At 55.7% G+C, this 21,857-nt stretch overlaps 2 protein-coding genes across 10 annotated transcripts in view; one reads left to right on the top strand and one right to left on the bottom strand.

The window, feature by feature from the left end:
* DEAF1 (DEAF1 transcription factor) overlaps positions 1-14,010 on the bottom strand; it is a 35,014-nt gene extending 21,004 nt beyond the window's left edge. For 2 of the 3 annotated variants that reach the window (XM_058526105.1, XM_058526106.1), the window contains exons 1-6: positions 13,634-14,010; positions 10,703-10,800; positions 8,391-8,520; positions 7,475-7,621; positions 6,721-6,860; positions 6,036-6,101 (exon numbers count right to left, since the gene is read on the bottom strand). In XM_058526105.1, the coding sequence (XP_058382088.1) occupies positions 6,036-6,101; positions 6,721-6,860; positions 7,475-7,621; positions 8,391-8,520; positions 10,703-10,800; positions 13,634-13,922 (870 nt within the window). In that variant the 5' untranslated portion in view covers positions 13,923-14,010. Of the gene's footprint in view, positions 1-6,035; positions 6,102-6,720; positions 6,861-7,474; positions 7,622-8,390; positions 8,521-8,969; positions 9,085-10,702; positions 10,801-13,633 lie in introns of all 3 variants that reach the window. The other variant, XM_058526107.1, reaches the window with a different exon arrangement.
* A 399-nt stretch (positions 14,011-14,409) lies between these two features.
* TMEM80 (transmembrane protein 80) lies at positions 14,410-21,354 on the top strand. 7 transcript variants are annotated; one of them, XM_058526110.1, is made up of 5 exons: positions 14,410-14,694; positions 17,339-17,358; positions 18,123-18,216; positions 18,304-18,396; positions 19,917-21,354. In XM_058526110.1, exons 1-5 carry the CDS (start codon positions 14,676-14,678, stop codon positions 20,120-20,122), a joined length of 432 nt encoding a protein of 143 aa, XP_058382093.1. In that variant the 5' UTR covers positions 14,410-14,675; the 3' UTR covers positions 20,123-21,354. The 7 variants fall into 7 exon arrangements, with proteins under 7 accessions (XP_058382093.1, XP_058382092.1, XP_058382095.1 ...); XM_058526109.1 differs by having other exon boundaries at positions 14,520-14,694; positions 17,339-17,447; positions 18,144-18,216; XM_058526112.1 differs by having other exon boundaries at positions 14,643-14,694; positions 16,643-17,447; positions 18,144-18,216.
* The last annotated feature ends 503 nt before the right edge of the window (positions 21,355-21,857 follow it).

Raw genomic sequence — 21,857 nt, 5'->3', positions numbered from 1 at the left:
CTGTTGTAGCAGCTGTGGAGGCTGACCCCTCTTCTCCAAGGCTCCCTGCCGCTGCCTGTCTGCTGGTGACCTGGATGCACCCCCCGAGAGGTCTCTCCCCCACAGCGTGCAGCCCTGGGCACACACTCGGTCACCTCTGGCTGCGGGGCTTCTAGCTCCATCAAGGTGTCGGCGTCTGCTGGTGTCACACCCAGCTGACCGCTCCCGTTTCAACAGTGTGCGGCATAAACGGCTCCACCACCGGATCCAGTCGCAGTAGGGCTCCTTGATGGGGTGGCTCCAAGGGAGACCACTGGGGTCTGTCCACCCACGAGGCCTCTTCAGAGTGTCGCTCTCCCTGCATCTCTGGCTTAGCTTGTTGCTCTCGTGGCTGCCGGCCTCCTCTCACACTCACCTCCACCGTGCACGCCGCCTCCTCTCACACTCACCTCCACCGTGCACCGCCGCCTCCTCACACTCACCTCCACCGTGCACCGCCGCCTCCTCTCACACTCACCTCCACCGTGCACCGCCGCCTCCTCTCACACTCACCTCCACCGTGCACCGCCGCCTCCTCACACTCACCTCCACCGTGCACCGCCGCCTCCTCTCACACTCACCTCCACCGTGCACCGCCACCTCCTCTCACACTCACCTCCACCGTGCACCGCCGCCTCCTCTGGCACTCACCTCCACCGTGCACCGCCGCCTCCTCTCGCACTCACCGCCACCGTGCACCGCCGCCTCCTCTCACACTCACCTCCACCGTGCACCGCCGCCTCCTCTGGCACTCACCTCCACCGTGCACCGCCGCCTCCTCTCACACTCACCTCCACCGTGCACCGCCACCTCCTCTCACACTCACCTCCACCGTGCACCGCCGCCTCCTCTGGCACTCACCTCCACCGTGCACCGCCGCCTCCTCTCGCACTCACCGCCACCGTGCACCGCCGCCTCCTCTCGCACTCACCGCCACCGTGCACCGGCGCCTCCTCTCGCACTCACCGCCACCGTGCACCGGCGCCTCCTCTCGCACTCACCTCCACCGTGCACTGCCGGCCTCCTCTCACACTCACCTCCACCGTGCACTGCCGGCCTCCTCTCACACTCACCTCCACCGTGCACTGCCGGCCTCCTCTCACACTCACCACTGAAACCTCCACTGTTCTTGAGAGCACCTTAGGCTTGAATGTCCCCACACTCTGTTCTAAATCAAGCCAGTTCCTCTGGGGAGAGCTCTGGAGCTCTCTGTTCTCAGGGCCAGCCTCTCCCTCAGGGCACATCTCTGAGCCCTGCTCCGGAGCTGGGGCAGGAACAGTGCTCACGTCCATCAGAGGGACAGCAGCTGTACTAGTTTTCTCACCTTGCCTCTCTTGGTGTGGCCTCCACCGCTGAGCCAGCGGGGGTGAGGACAAGTGAGGCCTCGGTATTCTCGCCCTGCTATGCCCGGGGAGAGCCTCTGCCTAGAATTTGGTTCCTGCCACTCGAGGCCGGGGAGAATGAGAAATGCTAGTGGCCTGCCCCTCCCAGTGCAATCCTGCCTCCCTTGACTGGGAGCTACGGGGAGAAGGACCCTGTTTTCTTGGCCACGCCCACCTGGAGTGGAGCCTCTCCTGCTGAGCAGGAGGGAGCAGGGGAGGAGGCAGGTCCCGGCTCAAAGGCCAGGCTCCCACCGTTCTCGCAGAGCCTTTGGAGACCTTCCAGCATGAACGTTCCGCTATTTGTCGTAAGCCCCTAGGACAACTTCCAGAGACCTAAAGTGGTTGTTTTTTAATAATATTCCCAGTTACAGTTATTTCTCTGGAGCGGGCCATGGAGCTCTTCACACCACCATTCCCAAAGTGGAAGCCAACAGTTTCAAACGTGAAGTCCTGCTGACTGAGTTTCATTTTATGATGGCGCCTTTGGTTTCATGTCTAAGAAACCCTCAGTCTAGTCCTAGGTCACCAAGATCTTCCCCTGTGTTTCTTCTAAAAATTTTAGTGTTATGTTTTACATTTGGATCTCTGATCCACCTTGAAGTCGCTTGCGCATCAAGTGTGAGGTTTAGGTCCAGGTTCACTTCTGTGCCTAGGAATGTTCAGTTGAGCCAGCACCACGTGTGGCAGAGACGACCTTGAGTCTCCTTGTGCACGCTCCGGTCTGTGCCCTGGGCCTGCGGGCCTCTCTCTTCACCGGTACCACACCGTCCGGATCGCAGCACCGCAACAGCAGGTCTTAAGTCGTGTGCTGTGGTTCCTCCAATTCCAGTCTGCTTTCTCAAAACTGTCTCCACTACCCCATTTCCTTTGCCTTTCCATATAGGTTTTAGAATCAGCTTGTTTATATCTACAAAGAATCCTGCTGGGATTTTGACAGGAATTGTGTTAGACCCACAGATCCACGTGGGGAGAAGTGGCCCCTTTGCTATGTCGAGTCTTCCCGTCGTGGATAGAGGATTTCTCTTCAGGTATCCAGGTCTTCCCTCTGCATCGGCAGTTTCTAGTTTTCAGTATACAAATTCTGCACGTTTTGTTAGATCTACACCAAAGCATTTCAGCATCTGGAGTGACTGGAACAAGTTCTATCGCCCACGTATCCTCAACTTCCAGGGGAACGAACTCCCTCCTGCTGCTCTTTTATGCCGGGAAGATCTCTGGGAACCCCACCTATTGGTTTTCCCAAATGAACTTTAAAATTACTTGATTTTCACAAAATATCCTATTGATTATTCTACTAGAATCACATTTAATCTATAAACAAACTAGACAATTTTAGAATATTTAGTGTTTCCACTCAAGTACATGATTTCACTCCAATTAAATTTTCTTTCAAATCTTCTAATAATTAACCAGATGAATAATAAAATCGCATTAAGCAGCTTTTGAGCTAATTTTAAAACATTTTAGGGGGCCAGCCAGGGGCGTAGCAGTTAAGTGCGTGCGCTCTGCTTCAGCAGCCCGGAGTTCGCCGGTTCGGATCCCGGGCACACACTGACGCACCGCTTGTCCAGCCATGCTGTCACAGCGTGCCATATAAAGTAGAGGAAGATGGGCACAGATGTTAGCCCAAGGCCAATCTTCCTCAGCAAAAAGAGGAGGATTGACAATAGATGTTAGCTCAGGGCCAATCTTCCGCACACACACCACGAAAAATAAATAAATAAATAAACATTTTAAAATAATATTCAACACTAAGGAAGCTGAAACAAAACTGGTATGTTCATACGTTACAAATTAGTATCACACTTCTGAAAGCTATAGAGCCATATATATTAAAATCAATGAAAACATTTGTTCTTTTTTTTTTTTAATTTTTTGTTTATTGCAGTAACATTGGTTTATGACATTGTAAAAATTTCAGGTGTACATCATTGTACTTCTATTTCTGCATAGATTACATCATGTTCACCACCAAAATACTAATTACAACCCATCACCACACACATGTACTGAATTATCCCTTTCACCCTCCTCCCTCCCCCCTTCCCCTCTGGTAACCACCAATCCAATCTCTGTCCCTATGTGTTTGTTTATTGTTGTTATTATCTACTACTTAATGAAGGAAATCATACGGTATTTGACCTTCTCCCTCTGACTTATTTCACTCTGCATAATACCCTCAATGTCCATCCATGTTGTCACAAATGGCTGGATTTCATCGTTTCTTATGGCTGAGTAGTATTCCATTGTGTATATATACCACATCTTCTTTATCCATTCGTCCCTTGATGGGCACTTAGGTTGCTTCCAAGTCTTGGCTATTGTGAATAACGCTGCAATGAACACAAGGCTGCATGTATCTTTACGCATTGGTGTTTTCAAGTTCTTTGGATAAATACCCAGCAGTGGAATAGCTGGATCGTATGGTAGTTCTATCCTTGATTTTTTGAGGAATCTCCATACTGTTTTCCATAGTGGCTGCACCAGTTTGCACTCCCACCAGCAGTGTATGAGAGTTCCCTTCTCTCCACATCCTCTCCAACACACTGTTTCCTGTCTTGTTAATTATAGCCATTCTGACGGGCATGAGGTGATATCTCCTTGTAGTTTTGATTTGCATTTCCCCGATAGTTAGTGATTTTGAACATCTTTGCATGTGTCTGTTGGCCATCTGTATATCTTCTTTGGAGAAATGTCTGTTCAGGTCTTTTGCCCATTTTTTAACTGGGTTGGTAGTTTTTTGTTGTTGAGATGCATGAGTTCTTTATATATTTTGGAGATTAAGCCCTTATCAGATGTATGGTTTGCAAATATCTTCTCCCAATTGTTAGGTTGTCTTTTCGTTTTGTTGATGGTTTCCTTTGCTGTGCAGAAGCTTTTTAGTTTGATGTAGTCCCATTTGTTTATTTTTTCTATTGTTTCTCTTGCCCGGTCAGACGTGGTGTTTGCAAAGATGTTGCTAAGACCGATGTCGAAGACCGTACTGCCTATGTTTTCTTCTAGAAGTTTCACAGTTTCAGGTCTTACATTCAAGTCTTTAATCCATTTGGAGTTAATTTTTGTGTATGGTGTAAGGTAAGGGTCTACTTTCATTTTTTTGCATGTGGCTGTCCAGTTTTCCCAACACCATTTGTTGAAGAGACTTTCTTTTCCCCATTGTATGTTCTTGGCTCCTTTGTCAAAGATTAGCTGTCCATAGATGTGTGGGTTTATTTCTGGGCTTTCAATTCTATTCCATTGATCTGTGTGTCTGTTTTTGTGCCAGTACCATGCTGTTTTGGTTACTATAGCTTTGTAGTATATTTTGAAATCAGGGAGTGTGATACCTCCAGCTTTGTTCTTTTTTCTCAGGATTCCTTTAGCTATTCGGGGTCTTTTGTTGTTCCATATAAATTTTAGGATTCTTTGTTCTATTTCTGTGAAAAATGTTGTTGGAACTTTGATAGGGATTCCATTGAATCTATAGATGGCTTTAGGAAGTATGGACATCTTAACTATGTTAATTCTTCCAATCCAAGAGCACGGAATATCTTTCCATTTCTTTGTGTCTTCTTCAATTTCTTTCAGAAATGTTTTATAGTTTTCGGTGTACAGATCTTTCACCTCTTTGGTTAAGTTTATTCCTAGGTATTTTATTCTTTTTGTTGCAATTGTAAATGGGATGGTATTCTTAATTTCTCTTTCTGCTACTTCGTTGTTAGTGTACAGAAATGCAACTGATTTTGGTATGTTGATTTTGTATCCTGCAACTTTACCATATTTGTTTATTACTTCTAAAAGTTTTCTGGTGGATTCTTTAGGGTTTTCTATATATAAAATCATGTCATCTGCAAATAGTGACAGTTTCACTTCTTCCCTTCCAATTTGGATCCTTTTTATTTCTTTCTCTTGCCTGATTGCTCTGGCTAGGACTTCCAGTACTATGTTAAATAGGAGTGGTGACAGTGGGCATCCTTGTCTGGTTCCTTGTCTTAGAGGGATGGCTTTCAGTTTTTCACCATTGAGGATGATATTAGCTGTGGGTTTCTCATATATGGTCTTTATTATGTTGAGATACTTTCCTTCTATACCCATTTTATTCAGAATTTTTATCATAAATGGATGCTGTATCATGAAAACAGTTAAGAATTAGGATAAGGAACTATTCCAAGACATTAGAAGCTCTATACAGGTATAAGTTCAGTGCAGTATTTTCATGACATAATGTTAAAAAATGCAGAATATAAAATGGCAAATATACATTTGTTGTAGCCATAAAAAAAAAAACTGTGTGTGTCTGGTATTGGGGTTAAGACAGTGATATCATGGGAGCTTTCCGTCATTTCAGAAAGTCTCCTTTAATGTTCTGTGAGCAACTACTCAGGCCGACCAGGTGCCCCCGTGCAGGCGTCAGTATCAGAGTAATGTCTAAAAACAGAATTTGAGGGAGACACTGACAAGAACCCCTAGATGATCCAAAGGGTTGCCAGGGACACAGGGGACAAACAAGCCCTAGAGGGGAACGGGGACGATGCCTCTCCGCGGGGCAGAGGACAGAGGGGAGAGCGCCAGGGAGCAGAGGAGCCCCGGGCTTGCTCACGCCGTCCGCTCACCATGCACTCTTAACTCTGCACCGGGTTGACCTTCCCGACTTACCAGGGTCATGTCATCGCAGCATGCGGCGCAAGTGCAGGAGGCGGCGTGAGGGTTTAGGATCCCGTCCTGAAATTTAAGAAGCACCGTGATGCCTAAGACAGTCGGCCGGTACCCGTGACTCAGCCACGCTGGAAGACTGCAGTTAGCTCTTCCGCTTCTCTACCGTGCGTAGGTTAAACGCTGTGATCTCCACCCTCTCCTCTGCCCACACTTCTCCCTTCTCCAGTGCTGTTACTGTGGCCGGATCTACTCCTCCTTCTAAGGAGTGAGCAGGTTCTACGCGCATTATTTCTTTATCCACACTCAAGGAGCTAAACTAGAAACACGAACAGGCAGCCCTCTCCTCTTATGAGGAAACTGATGTGGAGAGAAGTTAGGTGTCTTTTAAAAAGCCACATGCGTGCAAAGAGAAGCTGCCATGTTGCCTCATCCACTCCTCACAATTGCGTGGAGCAGACATCACCATCCTCCCATTTGAAACATCAGGAAACTGAGAGACAGAGATGTTAAGTAACTTGCCCAAGGTCACACAGCTAGTGAGGGAGGGTTCAAACCCAGTCTGACTCCAGCCTGGGCATCTCGCCTCTGGGCTGGCAGCCTGGGAATACCCCACAGCCTGAGCCTTGGGAGACGCCCCGAGACCCCGGAAGCTTCGTGCTGAGGCCGGGGCGAGCGTGTCCCATACCTGAATGAGGCACTGCAGCGGCCGGCCCGCGTAGCGGATGCTCCTCTTCCAGTCTTTGCTGCTGGCTCTCCCCGCCACGGCTTCAAACTCGGTGGGGCTGTACCAGTTCTCGCCCTGCTTGATGCAGCGCCCCCGGCCCCCTGAGACAGCACGCGCCCGTCAGACCGCAGCCACCCTTCCCGCTGCTGGCCCAGCTGGCCGACGCCGGGCCCGGCCATTCTCCTGCCTTGGCCTCTCCTTCCCGCCCCTGCCTGGCTCCTCCTGGGACGCCCCGAAAACACGAGTGCTCCCCTCCCCGGGCCTGAGCTTGCCCACCCCAGAGGCCCACAGGCCACGCGGCCACCTGCACCTCACACGTGCTCTTGCAGGCTGTGCCTCTGACTGCCTACTCGACCTCTCCAGCCGCTGCCCACGGGCACTGCAGGCCCAACCATGTCCCACACTGAGCCCGTGACAGCTGCCCGCTCCCATAACCAGCTGCCTACAGGTCACTGAGCTGACCCAGGAACTTAGGGAGCACGTGCCAGCCCTGCCTCTGCCCTTGCTCCTCTCCCTCCCAGGGGTCACCACGTTTTCTCAATGTGCCCCTGAATCGCCCCCTCCTCTCCATGGCCCTAGCTCCCAGGGCCGTGAGCCACGCACAGCTCCCGTCATCCCAACTAGTTCACCTGTCATGACAGCCCTACTGGGCCCCAGTTTCCCGTGGGGAGCTACCAAGGGCAGCTCCCTCGGATCAAGCAGCGGCCCGTCCCACCTGAGCCGAGCCTGCTCTTGTACAGGGTGCCACTGATGTTGCGGCAGCGCACGGGCAGCTCGCTGTCGTACACCGACGGGTCCCAGTTGTATTTGGTGCCACCCTTTTCTTGGCCAGGAGCCAGAGGAGTCGGAGGAGACTGGGGACCTTGGGCAAAGGAAGCATTTTGAAAGTAAGAGACACCAGATATATCCTAAATAATTAGAAAAGTACAAGAAACTCCCTTGATTCTAACAGCAGACTCTCCAGCTGTTCACGGACCATCTGACTTAGCAGCACTGCCCCTTCAACTCTGGGAGACTCTGTCTCAGCCTGGAAAATTCCACTCTTGCTGTCACCAAATAGGTGCCTCAAGAAACTCAAGGGCGGGTTTGGAAGCAATTAGCTGTTTTTCCAAGTTGTCTCTTTTCCCTGTGTCTGTCAAGGAGATGTAACCACCAACCACCCTGAAACTGACCGGGCCTCACCACAAGAGCTATGCCCATGACCTTTGCCTTACCTTTAAAGCAAAGATCTCTCCAGGAGGAGCTTAGGCCTCATTATGTGGAAGTAAGTTCTCCAGCTGAGCCTGTGCAAGCGAATACCGAATACCGGCCCCTCCCTTTTGAATATTCATTCCCCAACCAAATAAAAGATCCTCCTTCTCTTTGTTTGGGAATGCCATGACTTTGCAAATGGTTCCTCATGACCTCCTATTTGCTGCAAATACACTTTACTTTGTGAGACAACTTCCAGGGGTATAGAGTCTTATTTAACTCACCAAGAGGAGAGCCCACTTCATTCAGTAACATTTCTACTTAATGATATTTGACATTCCAAATTTACCGCAAAAATAAATAAGTCAAACCCCAGAACAGACTCCATTAACTCTTGGGCGCGTTTTCCTCCAGAAAGCCCGGAGCAGGAAGGGCGGTACCTGGCGTGAGAGGCGCAGCCGGCCCCTTCAGCCCAGCGGTTTCCACAATGCTCCCGTCCGTGTGCACCACAATCAGCGTGGCTTTCTCGGTGTTCAGGCTGTCCCCAATCTGAAGGGCTGTCCTCCCAGACTAGGGGAGAGAACGTCCCATAAGTCATCTCAAGTGACAGCGTGGGCATGTCACCTGGTGCAGAGAGACATGGTCCTACAGTGAGGTTCTTGCTAACCATCACCAACAAAGGGATGCCTACCACACCTCAAGGTCTTTTTAAAGAAGTCTCTAAAAGACTTAAACTCAGAAGCGAGAACAGGAAAAGACATGCTAGGTCTGCACAGCCCTGAACAAACGCTCCCCATCCCTTGTCAGAATAAACGTTCCTGGAAACAGGAAATGCCGTCATGTCTACCCGTGCAGCTCCTGCGAGCTGCGAGGCCACAGGTCTCACGGGAGGGTTTCCGAGAGACCATGCCTATGCTCACAGCCAAGGCCCAGGGCAGAACTCCCTTCTGCTGTGTCCCATCCAGGGCTCTTCCCCGATGGCCACCAGAGCCCGGGTCCTCCCAAACCGCACTACTTACACCCCTCTCCGCACTGGCAGGATGCTGCTGTGACCTCGCCTCCTTCCTCTGGGCCAGACCCGGCCTCGCCCTCCTCCTCAGTAGCCAGACGTCCCTCTCCTGTTCCTGCTGCCCACTATGCGCAGGCCTTGGTCAGTCATCTGCCAAACTCTCAAGGCCTCACTCAGACACCCTGGGGTAGACTAGAAACTGCCAAGCAACCTGTCCAGCCCAACGTTCTGGAATGCTCCAATGCTTTCATGTTGAGAGGATAAAACCAGCAAAGGCAAAGTTAAAGTTTCTTACATCTGAAAATGCCGTCTTCCAATCAGGGGAAGTGAGTAGAAGTTACCCATGTTGTTGAGGGACCCCCCGACTCTACACACATGCGCACACACATACACGCACACGCACACGCACCCGGGCCTGTGCTCACAGACCTGGAGGGTCAATGCCTCAGTAAGGGCGTCTACACTGCTTGCGTCTGAATCACTGAAGACGTGCAGCTCTCTACTGGAAAAGGGGGATGGTTTGTGTTCGTTTAAGAATCACGAAGTATTTTTCTTAGGAAGGCAAGCGGGAAATATAGATATTTGAGACCCCCTCTCCTTGGTGTCCGTTTCCAACAGGATCACACTAGTTCCTGGGTCTGCTGTCCTCAGAGCCCACTGGAAACACCGCACTCAGGAGCCTCAGACCCGGGGTGCACCCTAGCTCCCTGACCCTCTGGCTGCAGCCTAGAAAAGAGGATGAGACAGGATCTGCTGCCGGGAAAGTGTGACCAGCTGGAAGCAGGAAATCGTCCCCTGGCTACTGGCCTGAGTGTGTTGTGACACCGTAATAAATACACCAAGCTTCTTGGATCTGTGCTCTGGGTCTTTTGCTACACTGGGCTAGTCTTTGCTACGGCACTGCGCTGTCCTCCACTGTGCGCTACCATGACAGGAGCATGAGGCTTCTGTTGGTTATCATTCCAATGACAATACCTTTGCTCTCAGGGATGTAGGGCCGAGGGGGGTGAACAAGGCTAAGAAAAAACCGTAACCAACAGTTTGGCAAAGGCCTCAGGAAAACCCCCTTTCTGAAGACTCTGCCCACCCCTGGCATCTCCCACTTAGACACAAGGCTGTCCCCAAATCACTGAAGGCCTCAGATGTAAAGGTGAAACCAGGGTGATGCAGCATGACCATGAAAGGCTCTGACTCTGGCCACAAAGGCTATGTGAAACGTGCCTGGCTCTTAGCAGCCACCTTAAGAGGACGGGCAGTCACTGTGCAGAACGCATGAGTCGGGCAGGAGACGAGCTGTAAATGCTACCAACAGGATGCTGGGCCAGGCCAAAGACGGTGACCCTTCCAAATGTCGGGAGCTATATGAACGAGGAAAGCAGGCAGGACGGGGCCACTAGTGAGGCTGAGAGAGGCCTGACCCCGGGTGGCTGCTGGAGCTCCCACCCCGGGGGGGACACCACACAGCCCTGTGGCGAGGACGGCACGAGCACTGTCCCTGGCTGCAGGCTCGGGAGGGTCCCTCCCGCTCTCCCACATTCCAGAGGCTGCTTCCACCTCAGCTCTCATTTCTCTACCAAGAGCTCGGCCCTGGGGGCCCCCTGAGAGCAGCAGCCGCACGCCTTCCCGGGGCCCAGGGCACCCGCGCTGCTGACAGAACCCTGACTGTGTCTCTGGGGGACCCGGGGCCACTCTCCTCAGGTCTGGGGAAAAGCCCAGGGGCTGAAGCACTGCAGAGCGGCTTACCAGAACGTGTCCCGAGAGCGAGGCGGCGTTCGCCACCGACGTGGTGAAGACGTTGTCTGCAGACGCACCCACATTGGCCACCGTCACAGTGGTCACCTCTGCAACACAGGAGTCTGACTCAGCACGCCATCAGAGCCAGAGGCCCCAACACAGCCTTTCCCAGCCAGGTGTCCCCACTTCCCACCAGAGCTTAATCCACATTTCTAGACCAGAGTCTAAATGATCTGGGTCTTCCAGGAAAAAAGGCAACCTCTCCCTCCCGGGAGAGCCTTTTATGCACAGCAAAAAGCCGAGCACAGCAAACCCGCTCCCCACGTGCCCGCTGACCCGGCCACAGGCCCTGCTGAACCACCGCTGGCTTCTCGCTCCCTTTGGGAGAAAACCATGGCCCTCGGAGGCCCCACCAATCCCACACAGACAATGATCGGATCAGACGCGGAGCAGATAGCAACAGCACCACCTACACGGAGTTCTCGCTCTCATTCGCGCCCTCCCATCTGGGTGGGGACCCCTCCTGGCCCCGTTCCCACTGGTCTTCCCTCCCTCCTGGCCTGGCCTCCTCCCACTCCTCCTTCATCTCCAGGCCAATGCCATCAGATGACCTTAGCCTCTTCCTCCTGAAAAGCATGTCCGACCTGCCTGGGCCCCCTGCACCTCCAGGCAGTGTCTGCACACAGGTGTTCTGCACACTCCCATGTTCCCCCTCCCACCTCTCAGCCACCTGTCACCCCCAAACAGGCCATACTGCTCCGTCTGTGTCACATCTCCCTTACCGGCTCAGTGCCCACTCCTGATGCAACCACCATTCAGCTCAGGCACCACCTCTGCAGAGCCTTTCCTCAATGCTCCCCAGCCGACAAGTGGGGTCGCCCAGCATTCTAGAATGTTGCATGCCTTGGGCAGTCTCTGGCATGTGGGAAGTGCTCAAAAAATACTAGCTGAAAGAGTCCTGCACACTCCATTAACCAAGCACTCACCAAACTGCACTGAAAATGCCTGTTTCCCTGTCTGTCTCCACTAGCAGACGGCATGCTTATGTACCAGCAAGCCCCACGTGCTGAGGAGCCCTCTGTCTGAACACACTCAAGTCTAAAGACCATGCAAGCAGCCGTCTGCCCAGGGGAGGTGGCCTCAGACAATCAACGTGTCCTGCAAAGTTACTCACATCTGGAAACGATGGTCCTCAGGAATTCATGACAAAAAAAGTTTTAGTCCTTTAACACATGCAAAAACACAACTATAAAATTTTGCAAAAAAAAACCACATAACGTCAACACATTTCTCTGATGTCGTCACGGATGGCATCACATTTTTTTTCTGCATTCAGAAAAATATGTGCAGGGGCTTGCCCCATGGCTTAGCGGTTAAGTGTGCACGCTCCGCCACTGGCGGCCCCAGTTCGGATCCTGGGCGCGCACCGACGCACCGCTTGTCAGCCGTGCTGAGGCCACGTCCCACATACAGCAAGTAGAAGGATGTGCAACTATGACATACAACTATCCACTGGGGCTTTGGGGAGAAAAAGGGAAAAAAAGGAGGAGGATTGGCAATAGACGTTAGCTCAGGGCCAGTCTTCCTCACAAAAAGAGGAGGATTGGCATGGATGTTAGCTCAGGGCTGATCTTCCTCACAAAAAAAAAAAAAGAAAGAAAAAGAAAAATATGTGCAAAAAGCAAAAATCTGAAGAAAAACTTCACGGTCCAAAATCCCAACATTAAACCACAGTTTAGCGATGAAAACTGAACCTTCTGAGAACCACAAAGCCTTCTTCCTCTATATTTCGAGGACCCCAAACAAACCACAGGCAGACCAGAGACGCTTGGCAGGGAGGGACTTGGGCTGCTGGCCCCCCAGCCAGCACCGATGGGGATGAATAAACCCCTGAGTGACCAGGACCCCACACACCAGAATGGGAGGCTGCTGTCTAATTCTGAAAGCTGTGAGACTCCTTAAGGGAAAAGTGCCTTATGGTGCGCCTAGTCCTCGAGGGCCACTCGGGAGCCTCCAGTGGGTCAAGGTACAACACATGGGAAAGTCTACCTCCTCCGGGCCGCTGGTCTGGGGAGGCGCTACCTCTAAAGTGCATTTTGAGGCACTCTCCGAGACTCCATGGGTCATGAAATTTGAGAATGAGAATGTTCTGTGCGGCAAGAAACAACAATGTGGGCCAGCAGCCTCGCCAGCCTTCCCCCGGGGAAGGGAGCCTGAGGGGGTCGCAGGAAGGAAGATCTATACAGGAAACGGGGGGCAGACAGGGAGGGCTGTCTGAGGAGCAGGATGTTGACCTCCGGCTTCACTGCCCAGAAGGCTGCCGGCCCTCCCAGGCTGGGTGAGCAGTCTTACTCCCCAGCACTGAGGCCACACCTGAACTGGCCCTTAGGATTCCAGGCAACCAGACACGCCCACCCTCAGGCTCCTCCAGGACAGGATCCATGTCTGACCTCCTGTGTCACCAATACCTGGGACAGACGAAGGAGAAGTCAGGCAGGACAAGAGGCAGGTGCTGAGAAGGTTCTGGAGGGAGCAGAGTGATGAACAGGAGGGGGTGAGGCTGGCACAAGGAAAAGGGGTTCAGGGAGCAGGTGTGTGTGCAGGGCAGGGCCAAGCTGGTCACACGGAGCAGGTGTGCAGGGACAACAGGGCACACGAGGTAGGTGTGAGGCAGGTGCTGGGAGAGAATGGGTGGGCTTGTCAGGGCAGGAGCATAGAGAGGACAGGTGTGCAGAGCAGGTGCGTGGGGTAGGCGAGGGCTAGCTGAGAGGTGTGCAGGGCAGGTGCGCATTGGTCCTGCAGGATGCGCGAGGGGCAGGTCTGGACAGGTGAGTGGACTGCGCGCGGTGCAGGTGCGGGCAGGTGCGTGCGGGGTGTGTTCGGGGCAGGAGCGCGGGACAGGTGCGGACAGGTGCGCGGGGACGCGGGCGGCGCACTTGCCTGCGAAGGCGGCGGCCGCGGCGGCCTCGTCGGGGCCAGGCAGGGCCTCAGCGCCCATGTCCATGTGCCCGGGCTCGGCGGCCATCACCGCCACGGCCGTCACCCGCCGCGTCTCGCGCTCCGCCTCCGAGTCCCCGTCCTCTTCCGAGTCCTCGTCTCTGCTGAGCACCGGCTCCTCCGCCTCGCCTCCCGCCGCGGCCGCGGCCGCCGCCGCCACAGCGGCCGCGGCCGCCACCGCCGCTGCTTCGGCCAGGCCCAGCTGCTTGGCGGCCGAGTCCGAGTCCTCCATCCGGACTCCGCCGAGCCTTCCCGAAGGCGCTGGCCGGGGCCGCCCGAAGGCCGGGACCGAGCCCGAAGAGCGCTGCCCGAGGACGGCCGCCCGAGCCGAGCCGAGCCTGCCCGAAGCCGGGCCGAGGCCGCCCGAAACCGCCCGCCGAGCCGAGCCGAGGCCGCCCGAACAGGGGCCGAACCGGCACGAAGCGGCCCAGTCGAGCAGAGCCGACGACCAAGTGACCAGGAACCGAAGAGGGCCGAAGCGGCCCGAAGCGCGGAGCCGAGTCGGTCCGAATTGGTCCGAGGCCGCACGAGGGTTTCCGAGCGGCTCTGCGCTAGCCCTCCTCAGCACCTAGGAGGCCGCGCCGGCTGTCGTCCCCGGCCCACAGGGTCGCCGACTGCGGGGCCGCCTCTCGCCCGCCTCCGACGCAGCGACGCCCGGCCAGGAGAACCTTGCGCCGCAGGCTCCGCCCGCCCCCGCCGCGAGCGGAAGCCGAGTCGGCCCGAGGCTGAGCCGAGCAGAGCCGAACGCCCCCGAGTCCGGATCCTCCCGAGCCTCGGCTCTCCGCCTCCTCCTGTCCGAAAGTGCCCGAGTGCCGCCGGACGGGCTAATCGGGCCTCGGCCGCGGCTCGGCGTCGACTCCCTCAACGCGGCGCGGTCGGGCCCCTTCGGGAGCAGAAGCGAAAATGGCCGAACGGACACGGACGGCGCGGGGCCGAGAGGCTGCCGGGATCGCGGCGGACTCGGCGGGCGGGGCCGGGGGGCAAGATGGCGGCCGCGCGGCGAGGTGAGGGCTGAGGCGGGGGCCGCAGGGGTCCCGAGGACCTGGGGGGCGCCCGCGGTTTTGGGGGCGTCCCGGCGCCGAGTCCGCCCCCGCGCAGCGCCGGCCGGCCCGCGGCTCGGGAGGGGCCCGGGCGGGGATGACCCCGGGAGAGGGGCTCGGTCCGGTCGGGTTCGGTTCTTTGTGGGTGGGACGGCCGACCAGCGGGGGCAGTGGTCGCGGTCTGCCCAGGGTGAGGCTCCGCCCGGGGCTGGGAACCGAGCAGCCCCCTGCCGGGCGCCCGGGCCGTCTGCGTGTCGTTCCCTGCGGCTGTGGCCGGTGCTGCGGGCAGCGCGGGCACAGGTGTCCGTGCGGACGCTCGTGTCCCTTCCCGGGGTCCCCACCCGCAGCGGACAGGTCCCCGGGCTCCCCGGGGCTCCCGCTCCGCGGACTGGAGCGGAGGGCTTCGGGGACCTGTGTGCTGTGCGGCTCTGGGGGTCCCTGCGGGGGCCCGGGGAAGAAGGGTCGCCGGAGGAGGGCAGGGGCGCCTGTCGCGGCCGCCGCAGGTCCGTGTCCGGGGAGGCGGTGCCGGGCGCCCGGCTGCCCCTGGTCTGAAGTCACAGCCAGTGTGGTCTGGTGGGTTCAGGGACAGACAGTGTGAAGCCCGCCCGGCGCACGAGCCGAGGCACGCCTGAGCTTGGCACGCGCCCTGCTGGGTCGCCGCCCCGTTTACAGGACTGACCGCTCCGTCTGGTGACAGCATCTGTGTGCACAACTTGTGTGATAGAAAGAAAGCATGTGGGTGGGATGGAGGCTGTGTCCCCAGGCCTCGGCATGAGCTGTTTTAGGTTCACGCGGTCAGATCAAGTCCCCTTTCCGTCCCTCCGCTGTCCTGCGCTGGGGTCCCGGGGCGCAGAGGGACGGGGGAGGGAGCAGACCAGAGCAGCAGGTCGGCCTCCGCAGAGGAGCCGGCTCGGTTGTCTGTTTCATTCAGGGCCCTCCAACAGGACGGTTCCAGATGGCCAGACCTTTGTCCCCGGAAGGCCACTGGTAATGAGGTTTGTCTGTATACTTCCATTTGGTGAAAGATGAAGTTTATCCCAGCACAGGATCTCCTCCTCACCTTGTGTGTCACCTCAGGGGGACATTTCTTCTTACTTTCACGTTTAACTTCTGTCTGGGCACACCTGCTCGTAGCCCGTTGTCATCACGGTAAATCATTGACAAAAGATGCCAGGTCCTAAGAGCCACAGCTCTTTGTCACAGTGAGTCCTGTAGGCCTGAGATCGGACAGCCTCTCTGATTATAGCCACCCTTAATGTTAATTATTGAAATCGTGTATTGCTTAAGGTCTCTACAATTGCAGTCTGACAGTAGGCAGCTGGCAAATAGATTTGAAGTGGGTCAGAGGGTGACCTTCCAGAAAAAGATGAGAAAGGAGGAAAACCCCAATTAACATGAAATCCACCCAAATAATAACAGGTATCTAGGCAGCCTAGGTTAGCCAGAGCCTGGAAAAGACGAGATCGGGTTTAAAGAGCACCCAGCCCCTAAGGCGATGCGAGTTCATAAATGATCAGCACCCCATTAGCGCTTGCTTGGCTTCCTGCTCTCAGCATGTGGCGTCTCTCCTCGAAGCCCAGTTCTGAAGCCCAGTTCTGAATCTCTGTCACTAATGTCCTGTGTTGACGCACTTAAGACCCCCACCCAAGTGAGACTCCACAGAGGGCCCAAATCTGCCCAAGGAGGCGTGGGATCGCCCCTTGACGTCCTCACAAAAACTCCCCAAGGCTGGGAGTCTCTCTCCTGCCCCCTCGGGACACAGGAGAAGATTGGGCAGGCAGGTTCACATCGCTGTCCTTGCTGCCTGGCAATACAGCTCGAGCCTCCTATAGATGGTGTTTGCCAAATTCTAAATTTTTACTGATGTATTTACATATCACGAAGGTGCTACTAGTGTGGCCTCTTCAAACAGGAAATCTGACCAGGGACGCATACGATGCAAGGAAGAGTCCAAGTTACCTTCAAACTCAGAACCTCTGATTCAGGAGACAGTTTCGCCTGCCCTGGGCTCGCTGTTATCTCCATGACAGGATGCTGGAAAAATGTGTGACAGCTCGGGAGCAGAGACTGGCCAAGAGATGCACAGAGATTGGATTGCTGACTTAGGAAATTCTTGTTTTTTGGAGGGATGTTTGGGGCAATGAATAAAATTCCGGAGGAAAGCAAGTGTCTGTTATCAATTACGAAAAAAGACTTGTCATAACCTGAATGAGAAGAGGTTTTCATCTAATTACATACGTGCGGCAAGTATGCAGAAACCACAGAAGATGTGAAAAGCTGCTGGTGGGTTGCCCTCCTGGGCATTTTCCTGCCTGGCTGATGCAGCCTCAGGCTTCACTCCCGCTCCCTGTGAGCTCCCTCTGCTCCCAGGACCTGCTGCCTCCCAGCCCTGGGTTCTGAGAAGCGGACTGTCAGATCCTCCTCGGAGGGACAGACGCAGAGGTGATAGAAAAGTACCTACCTGCAGGCCCCAATAAACGCTGGCTTCTTTCTGTAAGTGTGCAATGAAAGGAGGAGGAAGCAGGGCCCGTGAGTGTCGACGTTGACCAGGCCCGGTTAAGCCTCGCGCTGGGACCGTGGGCCTCACTGACGGTGCTTTCTCTTCCAGGGAGAGCCTCCTCCACGGTGGTATCCTGCTGCGTCCCTGCTGGGTCCCGTGTCCCTCAGACCCAGGCCTCCGCGGGATGCATGGAGCATGGAGTTGCCGGCCCCGTGAAGTCAGCTCTCAGCTCCTGCTTTTTGCTCCCTAAAACCCCGATCTTCTACAAGTTCTAAGTAGTAATTCCACTTTTAAGGGGGAGGGCTGTTCACTAACAGATTTAGAGTTGCTCTGACTTCCTCTGAATGGAGCATGCTGGCTTGTCAGCCTCCCGCTTAATCCCGGGGCCTCGAGGGGGATGGCCCCCTGCCTCCCGCCAGGCCCCCAGGGGCAGGAAAATGAAAACCCCTCAGTTTGAATGCTTAGAGACGTATTTTAGCATAAACTCGAAGTGTACAGAGCTCAGGAAAGTTGGCAGTGGATATTTAACTGCCCCCAAAAAGAGAGAAATATATTTTACTTGAAGAAAACAAAATCTTTGTTTTCTCTCTACTGTGTAACTGGGGCCAGGGTCAGGGTGACATCGACACCACCCGAGACCGTCCTGCCTGCAGTCACCGAGCATGTGCCCAGTCCTCTTGCTCCAGCCCAGGATGTCCCCTGGGACACCAGGAGGAGTGCCAATGGAAGCCCCAGTAGGCGGGGAGCCAGCCGGTGGCCAGGGCTCCGTGGCCTCCCGCAGTGTTTGCGGTACCTCCAGGCGGATGCGGAGCAGCCCCCCCCCCCCCGTCAGCCCCCTGGGTGGGCGCCCCAGGCAGCGCTCTGCTGGTGAGAGTCCTTAACCCCGAGCCAGCTCTCGTCGGTCCCTCTTCAGATGCTGCTGTATCTCACTGGGATGTGGTGCTGCCTGTATTTCCTGGCCACACTCCTGATGATGACGTACAAAAGTAAGTCTGGGAGGAAGAGGCAAAGTGCAGGTGTGGTCGCTGCTGCTGCTGTAACTTGAGTTCTGGTCTGTTGCCCGTTGTCTGCAGGTCAGGTTTTTAGTTATCCTCGTGACTATCTGGTCCTCGACCTGACTCTGCTCCTTCTGATGGGGATTCTGGAAGCAACTCGGTTATACTTTGGTGAGTTGGCTGTGAAAACCGTAAAGTACTTAAGATAACAGAGTTGCTAGCTAAAGGCCATGCGCCTTTAAACAGTCATCGTTTTATAATACGGCTCTTAAAGACGCTTTGGATTTAAACCACCTAACCAGTGGCTCTGCAGGCCTCGCCTTACAGTATCATGAAGTGTTCATTAGTTTATCCAGAAGCTTTGTCCCAGAGACAAATTATACTGCAGCATCCCTGGGGGAGACGCTTCCCCTTTGGAAGCAGATGCTGCACAAGCCACTGGGTAACAAACAGCACTTTGATCAGAACCCAGCTTAGCCATCAACTCTGGAGCCCCAAAATATTCACCTCACCCCCCCTTCCCCCTTCCGTTGGCCTCAGCAGTCTGGAGGAGAGGGGTCTGGAAAGTTCTGTCACATCTTGGAGGGGTGCGAGGGCTCCCCCTGTACATTCCTCTAGAAGACTCAAGCAGTACAGAGGCACAGCGTGCACTCTGCCTCCACCCCCGCCCCCCCACCAGAGCTCCCCGCAAAGGGGTCCTGTCTTCCAGCCCTGTCTCTGCCTTCACCTCCGCAGTCGCAGGCAGCCCGTCTGTGTTTTAAATGGGATCATACTGGGCACGCTCTGCTGATACATCTAGAAGACACGCCTGCCTTTGGAATAGCAAGTAGAGCCAACAAGAGCTGGCACTGCCAGGGCCTTTGCACATGCTGCCTGGCCCCCAACACACCAGCACATTCCACCCAGACGTGCCCCCAAGCAACAGTGAGGAAACTGAGGCAGAGAGGGAAGTTAGGCCCCTGCCCATGCTCTTGGCCTCCAACCCTCAGGACTGTGCGGCGTGGACAGAAGCAGGTCTCCTCAGCTGTCCTGTTGAGCGCACTGTGGGCCTGGAGTGTCTGCTGTCACAGACCGGGGCCCGCATGCGTGGGAGGGTGGTGGACGGTGCTAGAATTGCCGACCTCTGCCCCGTCTGCCCCTCCCCCACCTCCCCGCACACTGCAGGCTCTCGGGCGCCCTGGGCACCTGTGGTCAGCTGGCTGCAGCTGGGGATCAGCATTTCTCGTGACCCATTTGTTTGTAAAATATGCAGTAGTTTGGTGTTTTATAAGTATGCGTGAAATTTCCCAGAACTGGCCTGAGCCCAGAGTGAAGTATTTTTGGAAATTTTAAACAAAATCATTTCAGTCCACTTGTGATTAGGAAAAGGTGTCAATGCAGTTGGGATCGTTTTTAGAAAACCAAACTCCCTCCCACCCACACAGCTGAGCCAGAGACGGAGATGAGGAGGGTAGGGCTGTAGTGGGCCTCACCTCCCTGTGGGGATCACGCCCCCCTGTGCCCCCTGCCTCCTCACACTTAGAGTCCTGGGTGGTGGTCACAGCGGGACCCCTCCCTGGAATTCCTCAAGCCCTCGAGGAACGGAACGTGGCTGGGCTCCCCAAGCCTCTCCTCCCGGGCGCGGGCGGTGGGTCCTGAGCAGGCCTCCCACAGCCCCCACGCTCACGCGTCACGTCTGTTCTGCTCTCCAGGCACCAAGGGCAACCTGATGGAGGCCGAGGTGCCGCTGGCCGCCAGCCTGGTCCTCACGGCGGGCAGCGCGCTGCTGTCCCTCTACTTCCTGCTCTGGCAGACCCTGGTGCTGTGGGCAGACGTGGTCCTCAGCGCCACGCTCCTGGCCCTCCACAGCCTGGAGGCCGTCCTGCAGGTAGTGGCCATCGCCAGCTTCGTCAGCTAGACGGGCAGTGCCCAGCCCCAGGACAGGCCTGGACAGGAGCCCCCTCCTTGGAGCCCAGCCGTCCCGCAGCCATCCCCTCCCACAGTGCAGGACGGGAAAGGCGTTTTCCTCCTGATTTGCCATCATGTTATAGGGTGGGAGGGTCTGGAGTGGTTTGTGATTCTTCTTGGTGGAGAAGGGGGTCAGGAACCGGTGCGAACCAAGTGCTGGGGCCACATGCTGGGAACAGCGCAGGGAACAGCACAGGCGGGGTCAGGAACTGTCCTGGGCCGTCTCTGTGGGGAGTTGCAGGGACGTCTGCTCAGTCCCCGTTTTTAGCTGGCAAGGATCTCGCTTCAGTGGCCATCCTGACCTCCGAGGCCAGAGAGGGGACATTGCCACAAACCTCACAGAATCGCCCCATTGCCAGCAGGTAGCCCAGTGGGCTCCACCCTGTCACCTCTCAGGAGAAGCATTTCCTCGTGGTGTCTGTGGCTGTCTCCCTCAGCTGTGTCGGGAGCCCAGCCAGCCTGCTTGGTCACTGACAGCACCAGCCAAGATGGTGCGCACTTGGTTGCGGTGACGGCGCCTTACTCACACAATTCTTGGCATTCCGTGCTATCCACACGGGTCCTAACTCGTGGTTTTGAAAGCCCAGGGTAGTCGGTGCTGCAGGGCCTGTGCCGGGCGTGGGATCAGCAGTCCCTGCCTTCCCGGGGGTCCCGGAGCTGCAGGGCAGCGTGGGGGCCAGGTACCCTCAGCCGGAGGCAGGCCAAGTCCCTGACGGATGGTGCGCTCTGGCTTCCAAAAGAAAGGAAATAAATGCAGTAGAGCCAGTCAGCTCTGGAGTTTGGGGCGATTGTCTCCTCAGCCACAACTCCTTGCCCCTCGGGGATTCTGAAGGACAGCGGTCTGGAAACCCCAGGCACTGAGGGGAGGGAGCAGAGAAGAACGGCTCCCGCTGCCCCTGCCCCTGCAGGGTTGGTGAGAGCCGCCCCAGTGCTCAGAGTCCCAGCCTCTGTCAAAAGGTCGGTCACGTTCAGTCATATTCGCTCCAAGGGCTGGAGGAGTTCTGTCTCTGACTTGTGCGCTTCACAGCTCTGCTGTCAGTGCTCCTTGAAAACCGAGGCTCATGTTTTCCAGTAACTTTCCTTTGTTTCTATTGCATGTTTTCTCTGTTGGAATAACTATGTTCAAATATCTAAGTATTTTCCCTTCACCCTAGTTTTTAAATAAATAAATATTTCTACCTCCTTGCTTTTCTCCTAATTAAGGCCACCTACCTCCTCCAGGGTTCTCCCTCCGTACACACGAGCACACGGCCCCAGGCCAGCACAGGTCTGGCCCGGCCTCACCCAGCATCCCCGGGAGAGCGCTTCCCCGCAGCAGCAGGGCCCGTCCTGGGCCTCCATGGGCTGGCACCCTCCACAGTCTCCTCCCTCTCGGGCGAGTGGGAGCAAGCTTCCCCTACGCCCACCTCTCTGGCTTGGGGCCAGTGTGCTCCTGCGGCCCCTCCTGCCCACCCCCAGCCCGCATGCGCCTTCGGCAGAGCTCCACGCCTCTGCCGCCCTGGGCACTGGCCAAGTGGACTCTGAGTCTGGGATGGACACTCCTGCCGTCTGTGAGGACGCTCAGCCCCTCCCCTGCAGACCCAGCGGCATGATGCCTGTTGCCTTCAGGGTTTGTGACCGCTCGCCTGAGGAGCTGGGCCGGGCCCTTGACACCCCCATCACTTGGGCCACACAGAGCTGGCGGT

Source organism: Diceros bicornis, chromosome 31, assembly GCF_020826845.1.
Source record: "Diceros bicornis minor isolate mBicDic1 chromosome 31, mDicBic1.mat.cur, whole genome shotgun sequence".
In the NCBI taxonomy this organism is placed as follows: Eukaryota; Metazoa; Chordata; class Mammalia; order Perissodactyla; family Rhinocerotidae; genus Diceros; species Diceros bicornis.
Note: the sequence above shows the minus strand (reverse complement) of the source record. Positions and strands in the feature narration are given on the sequence as shown.

Bases quoted from the DNA above. Each gene is read 5' to 3' on its own strand.
- TMEM80 (XM_058526109.1), top strand. From the start codon at position 14,594: ATGGCCGAACGGACACGGACGGCGCGGGGCCGAGAGGCTGCCGGGATC. The intron at 14,695-17,338 runs GTGAGGGCTGAG...TTTCTCTTCCAG, and splicing joins GATGGCGGCCGCGCGGCGAG to GGAGAGCCTCCTCCACGGTG. The intron at 18,397-19,916 runs GTGAGTTGGCTG...TCTGCTCTCCAG, and splicing joins AGCAACTCGGTTATACTTTG to GCACCAAGGGCAACCTGATG.